Source organism: Chinchilla lanigera, unplaced genomic scaffold (assembly GCF_000276665.1).
Source record: "Chinchilla lanigera isolate Chin_1 unplaced genomic scaffold, ChiLan1.0 scaffold00021, whole genome shotgun sequence".
NCBI lineage: Eukaryota > Metazoa > Chordata > Mammalia > Rodentia > Chinchillidae > Chinchilla > Chinchilla lanigera.
In genome coordinates, this window is record NW_004955422.1 from 29482850 (window position 1) to 29502291 (window position 19442).

The following is a 19442-nucleotide window of genomic DNA, read 5'->3' on the forward strand; positions in this document are numbered from 1 at the left end:
AAAAAAAAAAAAAAAAAAAAAAAGAGAATGCTGGTACAACATATTAGAACTTATGGAACACAGTGAAAACAATCCTAGGAGAGAAGCTTATAGCTGTAAATGCCCACATCAGAAAAACAGAGTGAATACAAATAAATAACCTAGTGATGTACCTCAAGGTCCTAAAAAAAAAATGCCTTGAACCGCTTAATGTCTGCAATGAATTGAAAGCATGAACAAAATAGACAAACCCTGAACCAGTCTTACCCAAAGAAGGAAAGAAAAGAAAGATCAATACAATGAGAAATTAAAAAGGTAAAATCATAATGGACACCACTCAAATTTAGAAAATTACTAGCAACTACTTCATAAAACTATATGCCAAAAATTGGAGAATGCAGAAAAAATGGATAGATTTCTAGGTACATATGAATTGCCATAATGTACCAAGAAGTCTTAAAAATCCCGAACAATCCAATAACAAACAATGAAATTGAAGTGGTAATAAAACACTTGCCAAAGGCTGGGCATGGTGGCGCATGCCTGTAATCACAGCACTCAGGAGGCTAAAGCAGGAGCATCGCTGTGAGTTCAAGGTCAGTCTGAACTAAATGGTGAAACTCTGTCTCAAAAAACAAACAAATAAACAAACAAACAAATAGACAGACAAACAGATAGAGAGATAGACAAACTGAAACTACAACTAAGAAAGTTCCAGAACCTGATGCATTCACTGCCATATTCTACAAGAACTTCATGGAAGATCTAATGCCAATACCCCTCAAACTCTTTTTTTTTAAAAAAAAACAACAAAAAAAAAACCACATTTATAAGTAACCACATGAAATCAAAAGGGAAGGAGTATTCCCATTCTTGCATTACCCTGATTCCCAAACCAGTCAAGGATGTAACCAAAAAAGAGAACTACAGGGCAGTGTATCTAATGAACGTAGATGCAAACAGCCTCAATAAGGATAGAATGCAGCAAATCATCAAAATTATCATACACTGTGATCAAACAGGCTTTATCCCAGGATGCAAAGATGGTTCAACATATGTAAATCATTACATGTAATTTACCACATAAATAGAAGCAAGGACAGAAAAACTCACAATCATCTCAGTTGATGCAAAAAAAAAAAAAACACCCTTTGACAAAATCCATCAATTCATGCTAAAAGCCCTAAAGAAAACAGGCTTAGAAGGATCTCAATCTGATAAAAGCCTTTTATGAGAAATCTACTCCCAACATCATATTAAATAGGAGAGAAGTAAAAGCTTTCCTTTTACAATCAGTAACAGGACAAGGATGTCTACTATCATCACTCTCGTTCAACATCATCCTTCAAATATTAACCAGAGCAATCAGGCAAGAGAAAGAAATAAAAGGGATATTCATAGCAAAGGATGAAATCAAAGTATCATTATTTTCAGATGACATGATCCTCTACTTATAAGACCCAAAACACTCCACCAAAAGACTCCTAGAATTAATAGCCAAATCCAGCAATTAGTAGGATATAAAATCAATACACAAAAACCAGTTGTGAGCTGAGTGTGGTGGCTCATGTCTGTAATTCTAGCACTGGGGAAACTGAGGCAGGAGGATTGTTGAGAGTTCAAGACCAGCCTGGGCTAAAAAGTGAGCTCAAGGCCAGGCTGAACTACATAGCGAAACCCCGTCTCAAAAAAAAAAAAAAAAAAAAAAAAAAAATCAGTTGTGTTCCTATACATTAGTAATGAACTCATTGAAAAAGAAATTAGGAAAGCAATACTATTTATAAAAGCACCAAGAAAAATTAAATACCTAGATATTAATCTACCAAGGAAGTAAAAGTCCTCTCCAAGGAAAATTACTTCACTCTGAAAAAAGAGACTAGAAAATGGAAAGATATCCCCTGCTCTAGGATAGGAAGAACCAATACTATAGTCAAAATGTCCATACTTCCAAAACTGATACATAGATTTAATGCAATATCAATCAAAATACCAATAACATTTCTCATAGATCTAAAGAAAATAATTCTAAAAGTCATATGGAACCAATAGAGACCTTGGGTATCAAAAGCAATCCTAGGTAACAGCAGTAAAGCAAGAGGCATCACAATTTCAGATTTGAAGTTATATTACAAATTTACAATGATAAAAATAGCATGGTAGTGGCATAAAAACAGACATGTGGATCAGTGGAACAGAATAGAGGAAGTAGAAACAACTCCAGGTACATTCAGCTATTTGATTTCTGTGAGTTGGTAGTTTTGGAAGGAAAGATAACCTTAATACTGTAAATGGTGCTGGGAAAATTGGATATCCACATGCAGAAGATTGCACCTAGACCCATATTTCTCACCAGGTACTAAACCAAAATAAGAATGGATCAAATATCTAAATATTAAAACAGAAAAGCTTAATTTGTTGGAAGATAAAATAGGTAAAATTCTTGATAATAATACTGAGAATCAACAAATGGGATCATATCAGATTAAAAAGCTTCTGCACAGCAAAGAAATGACCAAGAAGGGCCAGGGATATAGCTCAGCAGTATAAGCATCTTTGGGCAAGTGCAAGGTTCTGAGTTTGATTCCCACTACCCAAAAGAAAATGACCAAGAGAGTGAAAAGAATGGGAAAAATTTTTTAACAGGCATTCCTCAAACAGAAGAGTAATAAAAGAATGTATAAAGAATCCCCCCAAAAGACCCCCTCAAATAAAAGACCCAATAAAAAATGGGCAACTGAAATGAACAGACACTTCTTAGAAGTATAAATGGCCAATAAATACATGAAGAAATACTTAACATTGCTGGGCATTAGAGAAATGCAAATTAAAACAACACTGACACTCCATTTACTCCAGAGGGAATTGTTATAATCAAAAACTCAAATAATAACAAATGCCAGTGAGGCTCTAGGGCAAAAGGAGCCCTTCTATATTGTTGGTTGAATGTAAACTAGTACATAAACCATTTGACCCAGATACTCCCCTCCTAGGCATTTACCTGAAAGAGTTAAAGTCTGATATCACAGTGATATAAACATACTCATGTTTATAGCAGCAAAATTTATAGTAGCTAAATCTTAGAAATGATCTATATGTGCATCAACAGATGAATGGATAAAGAGTATGTACACACAGTAGAATGCTACTCTTCCATAAAGAATGATAAAGTTGAAGCATTCACAGGTGTTATGGTTTGTGTCTGCATGTCCCCCCAAAGCCTCATGCAGTCATGGGTGCAGGCTTCTAGAGTTTATGATTGACTCATGGTCCAATGTTGGGATTATGAGTGTGAGTGCTACTCCTACCCTGGGCGTTTGCATGCAATGTGAGGGAGGGAAAGAGGTTTGCGCTTCCAGCTGCCACTCCTCCCTTTTGCTCTTATTGCTTTTGCTGTCTTCCGCTGCCATGAAATGTTGCCCTCTGCCATGTGCCACTCTGCCTTAGAGCCAGCCAAATATAGACTAAAACCTCCACAAGCTGTGAGCTAAATAAACCTTTTCTTCCTTAATTTTGGGCATTGGGTGTTTTGTCTCAGCAACAACAACAAAAGTAACCAAGACAATAGGTAAATGGATGCACCTTGAGGCCATAATATTAAGTGAAATAAATCAGACACAAAAGCTTTAATACCACATGGCTTCCCTTTATGAGAAACCCAAAATATGATTAAAGTGCAAAAAAAAAAAAAAGATCAATAATAGGAAGTAGAGATCATTTTCAGATGGGAAAGGGAATAAGAGATGGGTGGAAGAGAGAGGAGGGAGAAGGGATGAAAAAAAGAATTGAAGAACAAATGGGAATAGAGCTTTTGGAAATGGGAAGGGGACCAAGAGTTGAAGGAGCAGGAAGGGATGGGAGGGGTAGGGAACCAAAAAAACTAAGATGTGTTATGTACACTTATCATCTCCTCATTATAAATGTAATCATTATGTACTCCAAACACATACTAATAAAAATAAATTACAAAAATTATCTCCATGATATAGTTCATGGCACTGTTCTTTAAAATAAGAATATCTAAAGCTAAGGTTCAATAATAGAAGAATGGTTAAATTATAATCTGATGCAGTATTTTGCAACCATTAAAATCATAGTTATGAAAACCTATGTCAAATGTGGAAAATAATTATGATAAACATTAAATGATATAAAATGCATGTGTAGGATAATGACAATTATACAAAATAAAAGTTAACACATATATAAGGGTTTATTTAGTATTTTACATATATTAGCACTTTAAAATCTTAACAATCCTATTGATATTATTAGTATCTTCATTTTATGGGTAATGGGAGCAGAGCCCAGAGAGGTTAAATAATTTGCCCTAAATCAAACCTAGGAGTTGACAGAGAGTGGAGTCAAACCCAAGATAATCCTTCTGAGGACTGTATTCTTATTACCATGTTATAAAACTCATCTAGAGTTTGGAAGAAAGTAAAACCAAATGGTTTTTTTTTTTTTTTTTGGTTTTTCTCTGGTACCGGGAGTCGAACTCATGACCTTGCACTTGTCAGGCAGGCGCTTTGCTGCTGAGCTAAATCCCCAGCCCCCAAATGCTTTTTTAAGCTTGTAAAAATATGATCGAATTCCTCTTGTTATAGGCAGCTGAGTTAGATAGAAATATTACAGGCAGTCAGACAGAGCCAGGCCCTCAAAGGAGCCAACATGAAAGATATGTATTTGCTGTGGGCTAGACCTCAAGACAAAGGACTAAACAAATACACCCACATCCCTCCCTAGGGGTGGACATCCGGGATTGATTTTCTAAATAGGTAGCAATCACCTTGAAGAGTCCTTGACCCAGCCCCTTACAGGAAAAGCCCCTACCTTGGACCCACCTCACCTCGTGGTTTTGCTCTATAAAAGTCCCTAGAAAAGACGGTCTTGGGGTAAACCACTGGGGCCTCCCTTTTGTCCTCTCTTGGACAGAAGCTTTCTTTTCTTTCTCTTAACCTCCGTTGTTCCTAAAATTCATTCTTCGATGTTAGAGAACACGAACTTGTCCCAGATATCATTCAGGTTGGGAGTTTTATTTTCCTGTATCACTTTTTCCCCATATTTAAAATTTTTTTGTAATTGGCTTATACTACCTTTACAATAGAAGAATATTTTTCATAAAAACTTTAAAAACTTAAGAGGAATGTTGAAATCTTTCTTCAAATGTCTATTTGAAAAGCATATTTCCAAAACTTGTTGGCTTAAACACTCGAACTGTCCTGAAACAAAATGTTTAAATACTAAATTGCCTGGTGCACTCTCAGACATAAAAAGCTAAAATTGTGTCTCTGCTTGTGTATTTCTTCCTGTTCCATAAAGTATATTCACTATAAAAAAGACTCAGTTTCTACTGCTTTTTCTTCCTCTAATCCACATCCATCCATCAACAAATTATTCATACTTTACCTTCAAAAATTTCCAACATCAGGCTGGGCCGGGGTGTAGCCCAGGGCACAGGGTGTGCTTAGTGTGAGGCTCTGGGTTTAAACTCCAGCACCAGTGTGGGGGGAACCCAGCACCTGACCACTTCTTTCCTTTTCCTTTCTCCAGGGCTACCCTTGCCTAAGCCACCACCGTTTCTCACCTAGGATTACAGACATGGCCTCCTAAGCATTCGCTGCCCCCATTCTCACTGTCCCTCAACATTCTCAGTGCTCATTACATTAATAATCCATTTCTGTCCAGGGTGAACAGGTCTCGAGAAGGAGGTACCCGCGGAAGAATAGAAAAGTAAGAGAAACAAGAAAAACAAAAGAGGCATAATTCTGGGATCAGGAGCTTACAGCCTCTTGGACTGCAGGCCCATTACCATTTTCAGTAACCTTTTATTGAGAAAGAACAAAGGAAGCAGCTGGGCAAATAAGAGGATACCAACTGTTTTAGCAAGGACAATATAACTCAATTAACATAGGAATGAGACTTGACTAGTTAGCCATCACGTTATCATTCCTTCGGCCATATCTCAGCAAATCATCTGGTGTAGTTCCCGGGGCTTTCAATGCTTTTGCTAGACTTCTTCTGGAACCCAACAATCATGGCTTGGTCAGGCCTGAGGCAATACGTTGAGAGAGTAACTAAAGAATGTCCTTCTCCACAGGTGCTCTTTTCAGTACCCAGCCCCCTGACCATTTTACTCCTTTCTAGTGGTTTTTCACCTCAGAGTAAAAACCCATATCCTTAAAATGGCCTAAAAGGCTCCCGATAGCTCCCTCTCCTTGTCAAATATGCCTCTCATGAGCATTTGAGGCGGGAAGGTGGGCTCCACCATGTCCCCTGACCCTGAAAGTTGAGCAAATTGCAACAGAAAAGTGACCACCCCCACCTACCACCCCACTGCCTGTACTGCTGGGAGGTCTTGGCTGGGTCCCCCTCCTCCACCCTGCTCTAAGTGCCCGAGCTCTCCAGGTCCTAGATCTCTTTCTCTGCTCCCAGGGTGATCTTATCCAGTCTCGTCTACATAACATCAGCTCCCAAATTGGTATTCCCAGCCTAAAACCATCCCCAGAGCTCAACCCCCTGGCTGACTGCCAGATGTGTCCACCTCTAAGGCTAGCAGACATTTTGAAATTAACAAGTCGGAACTGAGTTTCCAATAACCCCCACCCCCCACTTCAGACGTCTTTTTTTTCCCCTGGCTCAGTTGACAGCACCAGCAAGTTCTGAGCTGTTGCAATTTCTCATGAATCCATTCTTGACACACCATGTCCACTGCGACCACCCTAGGTTAGACTCATCACCATCCCTCACCTGGCTGACTTTAGTGACCCCGCTCGCTTGGTCCCTAACACCACTACACCCCCACTCATCCTCAAAGGATAAGCGTTAACTAGAGCATATCTCTTCTTTCCAAACCTTCAGTGGATCCCTGGGTCACCCAGAGAAGCAGCCAAGGTCACTACAATGCCTACAAGGAGCCCCCACTATCTGCCTCTCCCATGACTGTCCTTCCCCTTGTCCCCCTCCAGTCACATGTCCTCTGCTCACACTGCTGCAGTCACATTGGTTTCCTTGCTCTTCCTCAAACTCACCCAGCCAGCTGTTACCTCAGGGCCTTTGCATATGCCAACACCTCTGGACAGAATACCCTCACAGACACAGCTTATTCTTACTGTCACATGACCTTCACAGTGGCCTCCCCTTCTTTACCCTTTATAAAATTGTCACACCTCTCTCTAATGCATCTGTGCTTTATTTCCTCCATGAACACTTATCCTCCTGGGTATATTTCTTTTTTTTTTCTTTTTGGTATGGGGAATCAAACTGAGGACCTTGTGCTTGCCAGGCAGGCGCTTGTGTCATTGAGCTATATCCTTGGCTTCTTGGTATATTTCTATCTCCTTATTTACATGTTTATTACCTGTGTCTCTTCCCATATCTCCCGCAAGAATGTAAGCTTCAGGGATTTTTGTGGCAGGAGTGTTTTTTCACTGCTGTCCCTGTGCCTAAAACAGTGTCTATCATAACAAGTGTCATAAATATCTGTTGAATAAGTAGACAAATAACTTTGAGAAGAGTATCAGAAAGGGACTGAAAGTGCTTGGAGCAGGTCATGGAGTGCAGAAGAGGGAAGGTCACAGACAGAAGTGAGAACATGTTCATGTGGTCACAGCAATAACTTCATAACCACTAGGAAGTAAAGGCCAGCTGGGGATGCAAGGCAGAAAGTGGGCAATGGCAGAGCTAATTCCTCCAGGCGGAGAGAGGAGGGGAAACCAAAATCACAGCTGTGCTACTGAGGCAGGCACTCCCTCCCTAGCAAGCGGATGAGTGCACATACAGAGAGCCCTTCCTGGTCCTCATCGCAGTCCGGGAAGTTTACATTTGTAATCCCATGCAGAAGTTATTGGAATTCTAGTGAGTTAATTCTAGTCTACCACTTACAGTGCAGCCCATTGCTAGAATAAAGACACTGAGGCATATTTGCAGTTTTGGAGAGCCAACGGGTCCTAAGTCTAGCCAAGGTAATGGCTATTCAGAACAGAGGCCTTGACCCAAGGCCAGACTCGGGTTTTATTAATTCATGAAGAAAGGAGTGGCTTGGGGGCAAGTGACTATGGGAATGGTGGGACATACGTGAGTGCTGTGAGCTGGGCTAGGTAGGAGGCCTGAAATCACCTCTGCAATATGCAGAAAGAGTAATCTGCATGACATAACTGATGTAGTATCTAATGTTTTTGGGTTGGTGCCTCAGCCCTGGTGTGTAATCTTTCATGCACAGGGAAGTCATAGCCTCTTATCTTGAGGCTCCATCCCAGCATGGAGCACTGCTCTCCATACTGCCTAGCTCACACAGGTTTTATTTGGGAGCTATGGGGGGTGGGGAAACATTGCCCATTCCTCTTTGCTTCAGAGACATATCAGCACCTCAGCTGGACTGATTTGCATTGCTTAAAGCCAATTGAAGGGATAAGGAAAATCCTAGCCAGCTCTGTAACATCAATACATCAATACATGGACATAGGGCCAGGTTTAGCCAAAATGGAGACAATTGCTTCTCCTTCAAGGAGAGTCACCCAGGTGGTCCTCCACAAGCAGATAGATGCAGAAGTGGGCCAGGTAGCAGACTTAGAGGAAATGAGGCTTCTGTTTCCTCCGAGAAGACAAGGAGAAGGGAGTTTACGGGAGGCAGAAGTCTATAAAGGCACCTAAGGATCTGGGAGCAGCCTACCCTAATAATTTCATCAAACCCATTGATGGGGACATCATCTCCTTCTTACTCTTCTGTGAGTCTCGAGCTTCAGCCACCCTTGAGTTCAAACAGCCCCCAGGAGTCTCCCTCACCCTGCAGGTGGCAAGCTGACAAGCCACTGGGGGGGTCTCATCTCAGCTTACCTGCTCTCAGCCACCAGCTCTTCCAACCTCCTGCAGGCCCTGGTCTTGAGCACCCAGGGGAGGGTCCAAGTCTGGTTGGCCTCAACCTCACTCTCAGACTCTGATGGGAACCCCTCTCCCCTTTCCTTATCCCTTATCCCTTATGCCCTTCCTTAGCTCCACTGGACTCATGGTTCCATTTTCCTAGTCTCCCTGAGGTGCCGCCCTGTGGGGCCCAGCTCTCAGGAGGTCTACTCAGCTCCATCCCAGCCTTTTCCTGGATCCAACAATTCTAAATTTCTGCCCTTCCTCAAATTCAGCCCCACAGTATTCCCAGAAGCTGTGCTCTTTGTCCACCATCCTCTGCCCCTGCCTCAACAAGGTGCTTGCTCCCTAGTGCTCTGTCCCATTCCTGAGCTCCCTTCCAAGGTGAAAGTCATCCTGGCATCCCATGGTCCTGCCTCTCTTGGTGGGCATCAGCTTTGCCCTCACAGCTTCTGGGCCACTCTGTATACAGTCACCGCTCTGCAGGTGCCACATGTAACTGTGGTTCCACAAGCACATGCAGAGGTTGCAGTGACACAGGGGCAAGCAGACATAATAAGGTCTGGGCCAGGGGACCAGATGCTTTGAGAACCTCTGGGGACTTCCAAACGCCCTCTTTCCAACAACAGGACCGTTCACCCAGTGTCCAGCCTGGCCCCCATGTCTTCTGACTTCAGCAGAGGCTGCACCTCCACTTCAGTGACCTGGGTTCTCTTCCCATCCCTGGGCCCTCTGCTCAGCTGCTTCTCCCAGGAGCCTGTATAACCTATTCCCAGAGCAGCAAGTCAGTAGGCCCCAGGCTGAGAGTGAGACTACTCTTTTAACTGTCTCTACCGCAGCAGAAGTCAGACCCCAGCCCCTACTGAAGGTCAACAACTCCACTGCAGCACTAGGAATTTCGGGCCCATTCCCCCTGGAGCTGGCGTCTCGGCGCTGCTAGGGAACCTCAGGTCTCCGTGCTGCTAGGGAACTCCAGCTGGGGCCTGGCTCTGCCTGGCTTCTTTTTTCCTTTGAGCCGGGACAACTTGGACCCGGTTGGAGCCTGGGGTGGTTCAGATTCAGCTCCCCCTTCGAACCCTTCCATGGACACAGCCACCAGGAGTTTGCCGCGGAACCAAATGCCTTGGCCAAGGCCTTCATTAAGACTCTGAAGTCCATCCCGGAGTCCCCCATTCGGGGGAGAGCCAAAAAGGGACACCCAGGTCAGGCCAAAGGTAGGGTTAAACCCCGCTGTGAGGAACAAGAGCAGGGCTACGGAGGGAGCGCGGGGAGGGTGAGTACTAGAATCCTCTGTGCTCCACACCCTTATCTCCTCCGAGTCCTGCGCTGGGGTACGGGCAGCGGGCAGTCCGTGCGTCGCGGCAGAGAAGTCTACGGCAGAGAAGTCTACGGCAACAGCTGCCGACGACTGTGGACCCAGGCTCGAGGGGCGGAGCCAGAGCCCTGGAGGTGGAGCCCAGATAGGGACCCAGCAAAGGACCGAGTGAGTGGATGGGGGGCGGTCACGCAGAGGACCCATCTTTGGTAGAAGAGACAGTCTGGAGGCTTGGAAAAAGCCAGGAGTCAGGAGACATCAGTCAGACGCATTGGGTGGTCGCAGGCTGGGAACCGAGGGTTGCACAGTGTCGGGGCTCCTGTCTGGTTCAGTAGGGAGGAGCGTGAGAGGTCAGGCTGCTCAGGATGGCATCTCAGGTTAGTGTCTGGGACCTACAGAGTTCACTTGGTACCTGACTAGGCAAAGACAATGCCCAGATCCAGGAAGATGCCCATCTGGGTGGCCATAAAGGAGAGGGTCTGAGAATGGAAAGCTGGGAGGAAAATGGCGTCAGCCCATGATTTCTGCATGCCTCCTTTCCTTTCTCTCCCCTCCCTCCCGACCTCCCTGTCTCTCTTCCTCTTTCTCTTTCTGTACTGGAGACTGAGCCTGAGGCTTTGCAGTGAGCTACATCCTCACCCTTTATTATTACTTATTTTGAGACAGAATCTCATTAAATTGCTTCGGTTGGGCCTAAGGGGTGCAGAACTGCAGAGGCTAGAATAAGTATTATTTTTCCCTCCCTGCAGAGACTAGAATAAGTGTTATTAGCATACCCCTCTCTCCTATTAGGCTGTTGAATCTGGTTGTTAATGTACTTTTGCAGATGAAGACAATAAAGTTGTACTTACTTCTTGTGGAAGGAAAGTTTTGGGATTTCAAAGTAATGGTTCACCAGATAATAACAAGTTTACAGAATTACTGATATAACCAAAGATAGTTTGAGTAAGTACATCAGAATTCCTGAAAAGGAACTGAGGTAATCTCTGAAAAGGAATATATGTGTACCTCAAGCCTCCTACCTTAAGAAATTCTACAAACACAGAGGCATAAACAGAACAATTATGTCATCATATGTCTTATAGATTCCAGAAAATTCTACTGTAGCTTTGTGAAAGAACGAGATGCCTTATTATCACTGTTAGGAAAATAGTTTTGATTTTCTCAACCACTCGAAAGAGGACCTCCCGAGAACCACTGGGGCAGACAACAGGCACACAGTGATCAGCCAGAGGTGTTTATTGACACAGCTCAAGAATCCACTCGGGCCAGAGTTTGGGCAACTTCTGCATTTTCCTGGCTTCAGACTTCAAAGCCCTCAAAATAACCACGATGGCTTTGGTTTTGGCTGGTACTTGGGTTTGACGCAGCACATTTTACCATTGGTGCAGTAAACATAGACACTTTCCTTCCTGGAGCATCTGTGGCGGCATTTGCCAAGAAGATTCCAGCATCTTTGGGCAACACCTGATTCAAAGGAGAAAAAAGAGAGGTGTCAATCTTAAAAAGAGGGAGGCTCTGGATTTAAAGGGATTAAAATAGATGTGATAAAGGCCCCCCAATGTCTCTCACCTTTGACCCTTTCTGTCTATCATTATTTTTTCTTTATTGTGTTTTTTGATAACTACCTTGCCCATGCATCTACACTAACCAGGACATGTTTAAAAACTGCCCTGGAGAGAACTGTTCTGACAATCATCAGGATTAGATTGTGCCAAAAGACTGCAAGACAAGAGGCAGGACAGATGGAAACAATGTCCAACCACTGCAACTGCAAGTTTTGCAGCAACTAAGGCAGAATCAGCTATTGAGGCAAACCAGGGAACACTACTTTCTCTATAGAAACTGCAGCTTGCTTTGCCTGAGAGTCACCTTAGAGCACACCAGCTGAACAAAGCATTTAGACTCTACTGGAGTCACTGAAGTGGTTTCCTTTTGACAAGTCCAACAGAGGGCAACACAGTGAGAAAAGGAGGAGAACAAAAAGAAAAGGCTCTGCTGAGGGCCTTAGACTCACAACTTCTCTGACACTCAATGCCAATCCTTGTCCTCTATGTGTTTCCTAGATGAAGGGTGGCGCATAACGGTTTAGGACAGAAACTTGTCAAAACTCCAAAAACCTGGTGTGAAACCTGGCTCTGCCAGCTCCTCAGCAAGTGAATTCTTTTCATAGAGCTTCATTTTTCTCTTTTGAAAAGTAGGCTGACAGCATCTATTTCACATATCTATTGTGGATATTAAATGTAAGATAAAATCTACTGCATTAAAACATTCAGAAATGGCCAGATGTGGTAGCACACACCTGTTATCCTAGCTACTCAGGAGGCTGAGATAAGAGGGTTGAAAGTGGGAGGTCAGCCTGAGCCTCAAAACAGAACAAAACAAAAAACAAAACAAAACAAAGAAAAGAAAAAATAAGGGGTTGAGATTAGCTCAGTGGCAGAGTGTTTGCCTGGTATATGCAGGGCCCTGGGTTCAATCCCTAACACTGCAAAACAAACAAATGAAAAAAACCCCAAAATTTTAGAAATGAAGTGATAAAATACTATGGTCAATGAAAGAAATCTTTCCAGAAAAACGCCTAACTTAGATGACATACAAAAACAAATAATCTCAACAGATAAGGGGTTAAGGGAAATAGAAGATGACAAAGAGGAAAATGTGAAAACGGAAAGAAATGGGGCTTTTCCAGGCTGAGATGGAGCGATGGGGACCATATTTACTTTCCCTCTTCAAACAATAATGTAACTGGGGAAAATATATGAAATACACTTTTCAAACCCTAAACAACATGTACCGCGAACTGATCCTTGAGAGAAGGGAAACAACTAGGGAAGTCCTGTGATTGCAGCCCCTCCCTCCTTGGAAGTAGTTCTGGGTCATGGTGGAAGGAAGGGGCACTCCTAATGGTCTTACTGAGCAAAGGAGATAGAAATTGAAGCTGAAAGACAGCAACTTGGCTAGAATTTGTGGGTTACAAAATGGGGGTGGGTGGCTGGGGCAACTGGAGATCTCCAGAGGATACCTTCTATGTCTTTTCTTTTCTTGTAATGTTGGAGATCAAACCCAGGGCTTTCACTATAAGAAATGTTAAAAGAAATTATTCAGGAAGAAGAAAAATGATACCAGATGGAAAACTGGATGTCGGAGAGGCAGAATTGATAAAGGGAATTGGGCATATGTAAACAACTTTTGTTTTGGCACAGAGACACTTCTCCCATTAAGGTGGCTGTGAGCTTTGCTCTTTTGCCAAAGGGCTATTTCCTTCTCCGGTGGACCTCTTGCCCACTTGCCTCTTCCTCACCCACAAGTCCACTTGCGCAACTCCCTGGGGAGGAGGGAGGCCCTGAGTCAGGAGCGCTGGGATGTTGTAGTTGGTCCCTAAGATCTGGAGCCTGTTCCTGGCAAGTCACTCGCTCTCCATGGCTCCTCATGTTGATCTCTCGCCTCCCCGTCCTTGAGATTCCCTACCAGGCCTCAGGGGTGACCCCCTGCCCTCCCTAAAGAGGTTCAGGCTTTACCTGGGGTGAGGTGGGACATGAGCAGCAGCACGGCCAACGACAGCACCAGGAGCTTCATGGCTGGAGAGTGCAGCCAAAAGTGAAGCTGCAAGCAGAAGCGAAGACAAAGCAAGTGGGGAGTGGGGAGCGCCCGGGCTCTGTGGCTCACGCGTCACGCCCACGTGCCCTCAGCGCCCACGGGAGCTGCCCCATGCCCTGGCCCGCAGCCCAGCGTCTGAGCCGACCAGCCTCCCCTTATCTTGTAGGTCAGCCAGGGAAGTTAGCCAAGGCCCAGGGCCCAAGGCCCAAGACCTCCAGGTCCTCGCTCGCAGCTCTCACCCGCCGTGGCCAAGGGACCACAAGAGGGCGCCACCAACCTCAGAGAAGAGCACACAGTACAGGGAAGAATAAATATCAAAGCTAGGCGAGGTTGATGAGCCGGAAGGGGTTCCAGGCAGAGGAGCGTGGTGCTGAGACCCGTGCTGGTGTTGAAAATGAGAGACAAGATGTAACTGGAGCAAAAAACCGAGGGAAATGGCACAGGGAGGTGATGTTTCCAGCGCCAGCTGGAGCGAACCATTCAGGGGCTACACACACAGGTCTATATTGCTGGGTGCCAGTCTTTCTTAGACAGCCCCGAATCGGCCCTCCGAGCCCCTCTTCTGAATCAGGGCTTGAAAACCCATTCTCTCCCTCTTAGTTCTCGGCCATGAGTGGCGGCTGCACCTACAGTTCCTAAAATCTGTGTCCTCAGGGGGCTCTTTGTTCTGTCAGCCTGCCTGCTTCACGGATGGTTCCTTCTGTTAAATATACTGTTTCAACCACGTGTGTGGCTTCTATTTCCTGACTTGACCTGTTGCCTCAGAGGTCAAGGGTGGAAAAGCCTACATGGAGTTGATGAGATAAAATAACAGTGAAAATTGTCTATAGGAACACAAAACACATTTAACGGGGCTGAAGATGGAAGTGAAAGAATGAGGTCAGTGTAATTCTCCCTGAAATCTTTACAACAAAGAGATGAAGAGCTGGGAAAGGGACTCAGTGCCCAAACGCCAGGAATCTTCTACTGCCACCGTATTTGTTAAAGAGGCTCATTTTTTCAAATATGTATTAGTTAACGCTCAGTCCTGGAAGCAGAACCATTATCAGGATTATTGAATAAGGAGTTTATTGTAAGAAGTATTTATCTAATTGTGGGAGAAACTGGGGAAGCAAAGATTTGAAAAGGATCAGAGAGCCTGGTGTGGTGGCATATGATTGTAGTCTCAGCATTCTGGAAGGCTGAGGTAGGAGGACTGCAAGTTCTAGCCAAACCTGGACAAGCTAGTGAGACTCTCTCTCAAAGTAAAAAATTAATACAGGGGTGGGGATATAGCTCAGTGCAAAGGCCCTGGGTTCAATCCCCAGGACCATTAAAAAAATCAGAGAAGTCACTCATCAGCCCTTGTAGAAAAGAGTGAGCAGGTTGCAGTGGGACCATAGAGGGAATTGGTGTAGAAGTATGTGGAAGACTGTTGGCTCTTTAAGGTCTTACTGTTGAGTTCATAGGGAAGTATTTAGTGATGCGCCTGGGCTCTGGGTCACTTTGGTCAGCTGGACTGGCCACTAGGAAGAAGCATCGTGGAACAGGGAATGTGAAGACCAACCCACACCCTTGTCTGTCCCTTACTACCTCTGACCAGTGACAACTTTCAGAGCACAATGGATACTGCCTCATTTTCGTCTCCTAAATCTTATGGAAAAAAAAAAGTTGATGGCAATCCCTAATGCCGTTCCATACAAGGAAGGAAGTTGAGAAATGTAATTTCATCCTAGCTAGGACTGCCTGAATGTTCACCAGGCTATGCTACAGAACACAGCAAAATGTGATTTTCCAATCTGGGGGTTGGAAGGTATGGCTCACATTCTCTCTCAGGGAGTGTGTATCTGTTGGGTTATTTTTTCTCGAAGAAGTGAGGCCCTCATCACTTACAATGCCTGGATACATGGAGGATTTTTGAATGCAGAGTGAGGGGACACAGTTGAAAATATTCAATAACTAGTCTGGAATCTGCTGCTAACTTTCTATGTGATCTTGAAAGAATTACGTTTTTCTGGATCCCAATCTCTTCAGTCAAGAATTTGGAGCAAATGGACAGTAAGGATCCATCATATTATATGATTTTCTAGATGTAGAAATCCAGGTTTTTAGCACCCAAATAGGGCAGGGTAATTAGATTTTAATTAGATTTTCTTTTATGAATTCTTTATGTTGCCTTCATCAGCTACTAAGTCTCTGTAATACCTCAGTCATAGATCTTTGTCCTTGACCCCAACCTGCTAATATACTGTGTGGCTCTTGCAAAACTGTACTCTATCTCTGCTTCGTACATAGTCATTGTACTCACTTTGCTTGGTTTTGAAACCTTTGCTATCCTCCTGGGTGCCTTAATTATAGGGACCTGTAGCTGTATCTGGTAAGTGTGGATGAACAGAGAAAGACCTATCTTGTGTGCACCGCAGCCTGTTCCTGGAAGGTCAAAGGGCCAATTTCTCAACCTGATCAGGAGTCAAAGAAAAACAAACTCACACGACAGTGTGAATTTGTCCAGTCAGTTTGGCAAGAATGTTATTTTCATTGATAATCTAGAGATGTTTAGGACACAGGGAAAGAGAAATACTTTGGTCATGAAAATACGAACTGGTGCATCTTTTTAGAGAGTGTTTGCCAGTAGAAAATCCTTAAAGTGTGCATGCTCTGAATCCATCAACTGCACTCCAAGTCTTTGCAGTGGCTGCCTGTATGCTCAGTAGTGATTTCCCTTTCTTCTAAAGGAGAACACAACGGTTTGGCTAGAAAGCAGATGGATGAATTAGAAATGAATTAGCTAACTAGAGAAAACTGGATCAAAGTTTACAGTGGAGAACACCAGAGAACAACGTAATTTAAATCACAGAGTAAAGAAAAGCTCAGAATCTGGCCCTTTGAACAAAGAGAGAGGGAGGGAGAGAGAGAGAGAAAGGGAGAGAGAGAGAGAGAGAGAGATACTGGGACATTAAAACAAGGAAGTTTGGTTGAAATAATGTTTAAGGATCAGATCCTTAGATATACCATCTCTTCTCTTTTTTATACTGACAGCCATCATCCTATATCTTTACTAGTATAACTTAAAAATTTTCTCTATCAGGAGTGAAACAGAGGTCTGTGAACTGGAGGTTCCCAAACGTCACTGGTGATACATTTAGTAAGCTGGGAATTAGATTAGCAGACATGTGTGTAGTGGTGGCTGGGAGACTGTTTCGTCCCCAGCCATAATTCTCTATTAGCTCCCAGAATCCATAGCAGGAGATTAGTAGAGAGGTAGGAAAGAACTAAAGATACTGACACTGACATTTCTTCCCTACATGCCCCAGCCAAATCACCTTATTGTCAATGTCATGATTGGCAAGTCCCACCACGTGTTTAATGGGCATTTTAGTCCCTTATGCTTACATACTAACAAATAAATATTATCATCAAAGTAATCGTATGAAAGTTAGAGACCAAGCCGGGTGTGGTGGCGCACGCCTGTAATCCCAGCACTAGGGAGGCTGAGGCAGGAGGATCATCGCAAGTTTGAGACCAGCCTAGGCTACAAAGTGAGCTTAAGGCCAGCCTGAACTGCAGAGCGAGACCCTGTCTCAAAAAGACAAAAAAAAAAAAAAAAAAAAGATGAAAGTTAGAGACCGAATCAAACAAAACTAATATATTCAAGAAGTTTCTCAGCTTTGCAGTGATATACTTATATATGAGTAAGTAGTTAAGAATGATTAGCCACAAGATTGTTGATTGGAGGCAACCATCTAATATAAAATAAAATAACCAGCCAATCATTTATAGGAAATAGATTATACAGAGAGGGAAATTCATGAAAAACTTCAGAGAAATCAAAGATACTACAACTATGAAACAAGTATTGGATGATACAAAAAGGGAAAGTCAGGGAGTCAGAACTCAGAACCTAAAAAGATGAAAGCAGAAAATGGAAAGATGAACAGGAAGCCTGGAAGATAAATTTGTTAATAATTTCTCAGAAACTAGAGAAGAAAGGCAGTCTGGTGGATATCAGGAGGAAAACTCTAAAAAGTTAGAGAACCAGTCCATAGAGCCCAATACCTGAAGAATAAGAACTCTAGAAATCGAGGGTGGAAAAGTAACTTGAGGGGAAGATACTACAAAAGAAATTCTATAGAACAATAGGCAAACTTCAAATAGACAATCCACAGAAAGAGAAAACTGCCTAAACTGCATGGAAAGAGGTTCGGTTTCACTCATAGTAAGAATTTCTGTTTTTTGTTTTTTGTTTTTGTTTTTTTTAGTTTTTCTTCTGGTACCAGGAATCCAACTCATGACCTTGCGTTTGCCAGGCAGGCACATGCTGCTGAGCTAAATCTCCAGCCCCCATAGTAAGAATTTCTAAAAAAATATCGCTTGTTGTGGGTTGAATTATTATCTTCTCTAAAATGTGTGTTCAAATCCTAGCACTTGGGAAACTGAGGCAGGAGGATTGCTGTGAATTTAAGGCCAGCCTGAATTGCAGAGTGAGACCCTGTCTCAAAAAGACTAAACAAAACAAAAACAAAATGTCTGTTCAAGTCCTAACACTCCATACCTATGAATATGACTTATTTGAAATTAATAAACTTAAAGTGAAAGGTGAAATCATACCAAATTAGTGGGCTCCAATTCAGTGGCTGGTGTCCTTATAAGAGGGAATTTGGACAAGCACACACATACAGGATGTCATGTGACGACAGAGGCAGAGATTATGCTGCCTTAAGCTAAGAAATATTCCCTATTGTCAGTGACTATGAGGAGCCAGGAGAGACTAGGACAGGTAGGTTTTCCCTCTGCTTCAAGAAGGAGCCAAGCTTGCTGACATCTTGAAAAGGATGGTGTATTTAGTGCTTGTTGTGTAACAAGCCATTCAAAACTATGGCAGGTTTTTTTTCATCCGTTGACATGGTTTTTATTATAAGCCCAGAGCGGTGCACCTATCACCATGTCCAGTGTTAGAACCCCAGAAAGAAAGCCCACGCCTGGCAGTGGTCATGCCTCACTGTCCCCCAGGGCCTCCGTACTACAAGTCCTGGGCAGCCACTGCTCTCCATTGGTGCTGTAGATTTGCCAATTCACTGCTGTTTCTCCCTTGCAGTGACTCTCTTTGTGTTGTTGTTGTGGCAATTTGAAACATTTAAAATTCATTATTTCTTAAAAGGTTTGTTTGGCCGGGGATTGTGTGTGTGTGTGTGTGTGTGTGTGTGTGTGTGTGTGTGTGTAGGGGGTCTGGCTGCTGGGGTTGGGGCTGGAGGGTCAGGAATGATGTCTGTAGCAGATGATTTGGAGCTGAGTGTTTTATCTGTAGTAGCAAATCCTGGTTGGCTCATATAGAAGTGATAGGCTTCCCATGAGCAGTGGTAAGGGTGAAGTGCTGGGATGTAACTGGTTTCCAAGCATGTTTTAGCCCTCTAGTTGCATCCTCTGCTAGTGTCTCATTGATATGCACAAGTCAAAAGATAAGCCTAGCATTAAGGGATGGGGAAATAGCCTCTGTCTCTTGATGGGGAGAAACTGCATGATGGTGGATATCTTTGAAACTTAGTATAGGGGGTACTAAGAGAAGCTTAGTAAACTGGGTGTGGTGGCGCATGCCTGTAATCCCAGCACCTGGGAGGCTGAGGCGGGAGGGTCATTGAGAGTTCAAGACCAGCCTGGGTTACAAAGTGAGCACAAGGCCAGCCTGAACTGCATAGCAGACCCTGTCTCAAAAAAA

The 19442-nt window shown here is 43.5% G+C and overlaps 1 protein-coding gene across 1 annotated transcript; it reads right to left on the bottom strand.

The window, feature by feature from the left end:
- Nucleotides 1-11371: 11371 nt before the first annotated feature.
- On the bottom strand, nucleotides 11372-13848 carry Defb123 (defensin, beta 123). Its single transcript, XM_005384919.2, has 2 exons — nucleotides 13672-13848; nucleotides 11372-11617 (listed from the first exon to the last, which is right to left on the bottom strand). Exons 1-2 carry the CDS (start codon nucleotides 13727-13729, stop codon nucleotides 11469-11471), a joined length of 207 nt encoding a protein of 68 aa, XP_005384976.1. The 5' UTR covers nucleotides 13730-13848; the 3' UTR covers nucleotides 11372-11468.
- Nucleotides 13849-19442: the final 5594 nt, after the last annotated feature.

Coding starts and splice junctions, on each gene's coding strand:
- Defb123 (XM_005384919.2), bottom strand. CDS start 13,729: ATGAAGCTCCTGGTGCTGTCGTTGGCCGTGCTGCTGCTCATGTCCCAC. Junction 11,618..13,671: donor CATGTCCCACCTCACCCCAG/GTAAAGCCTGAA, acceptor CCTTTGAATCAG/GTGTTGCCCAAAGATGCTGG.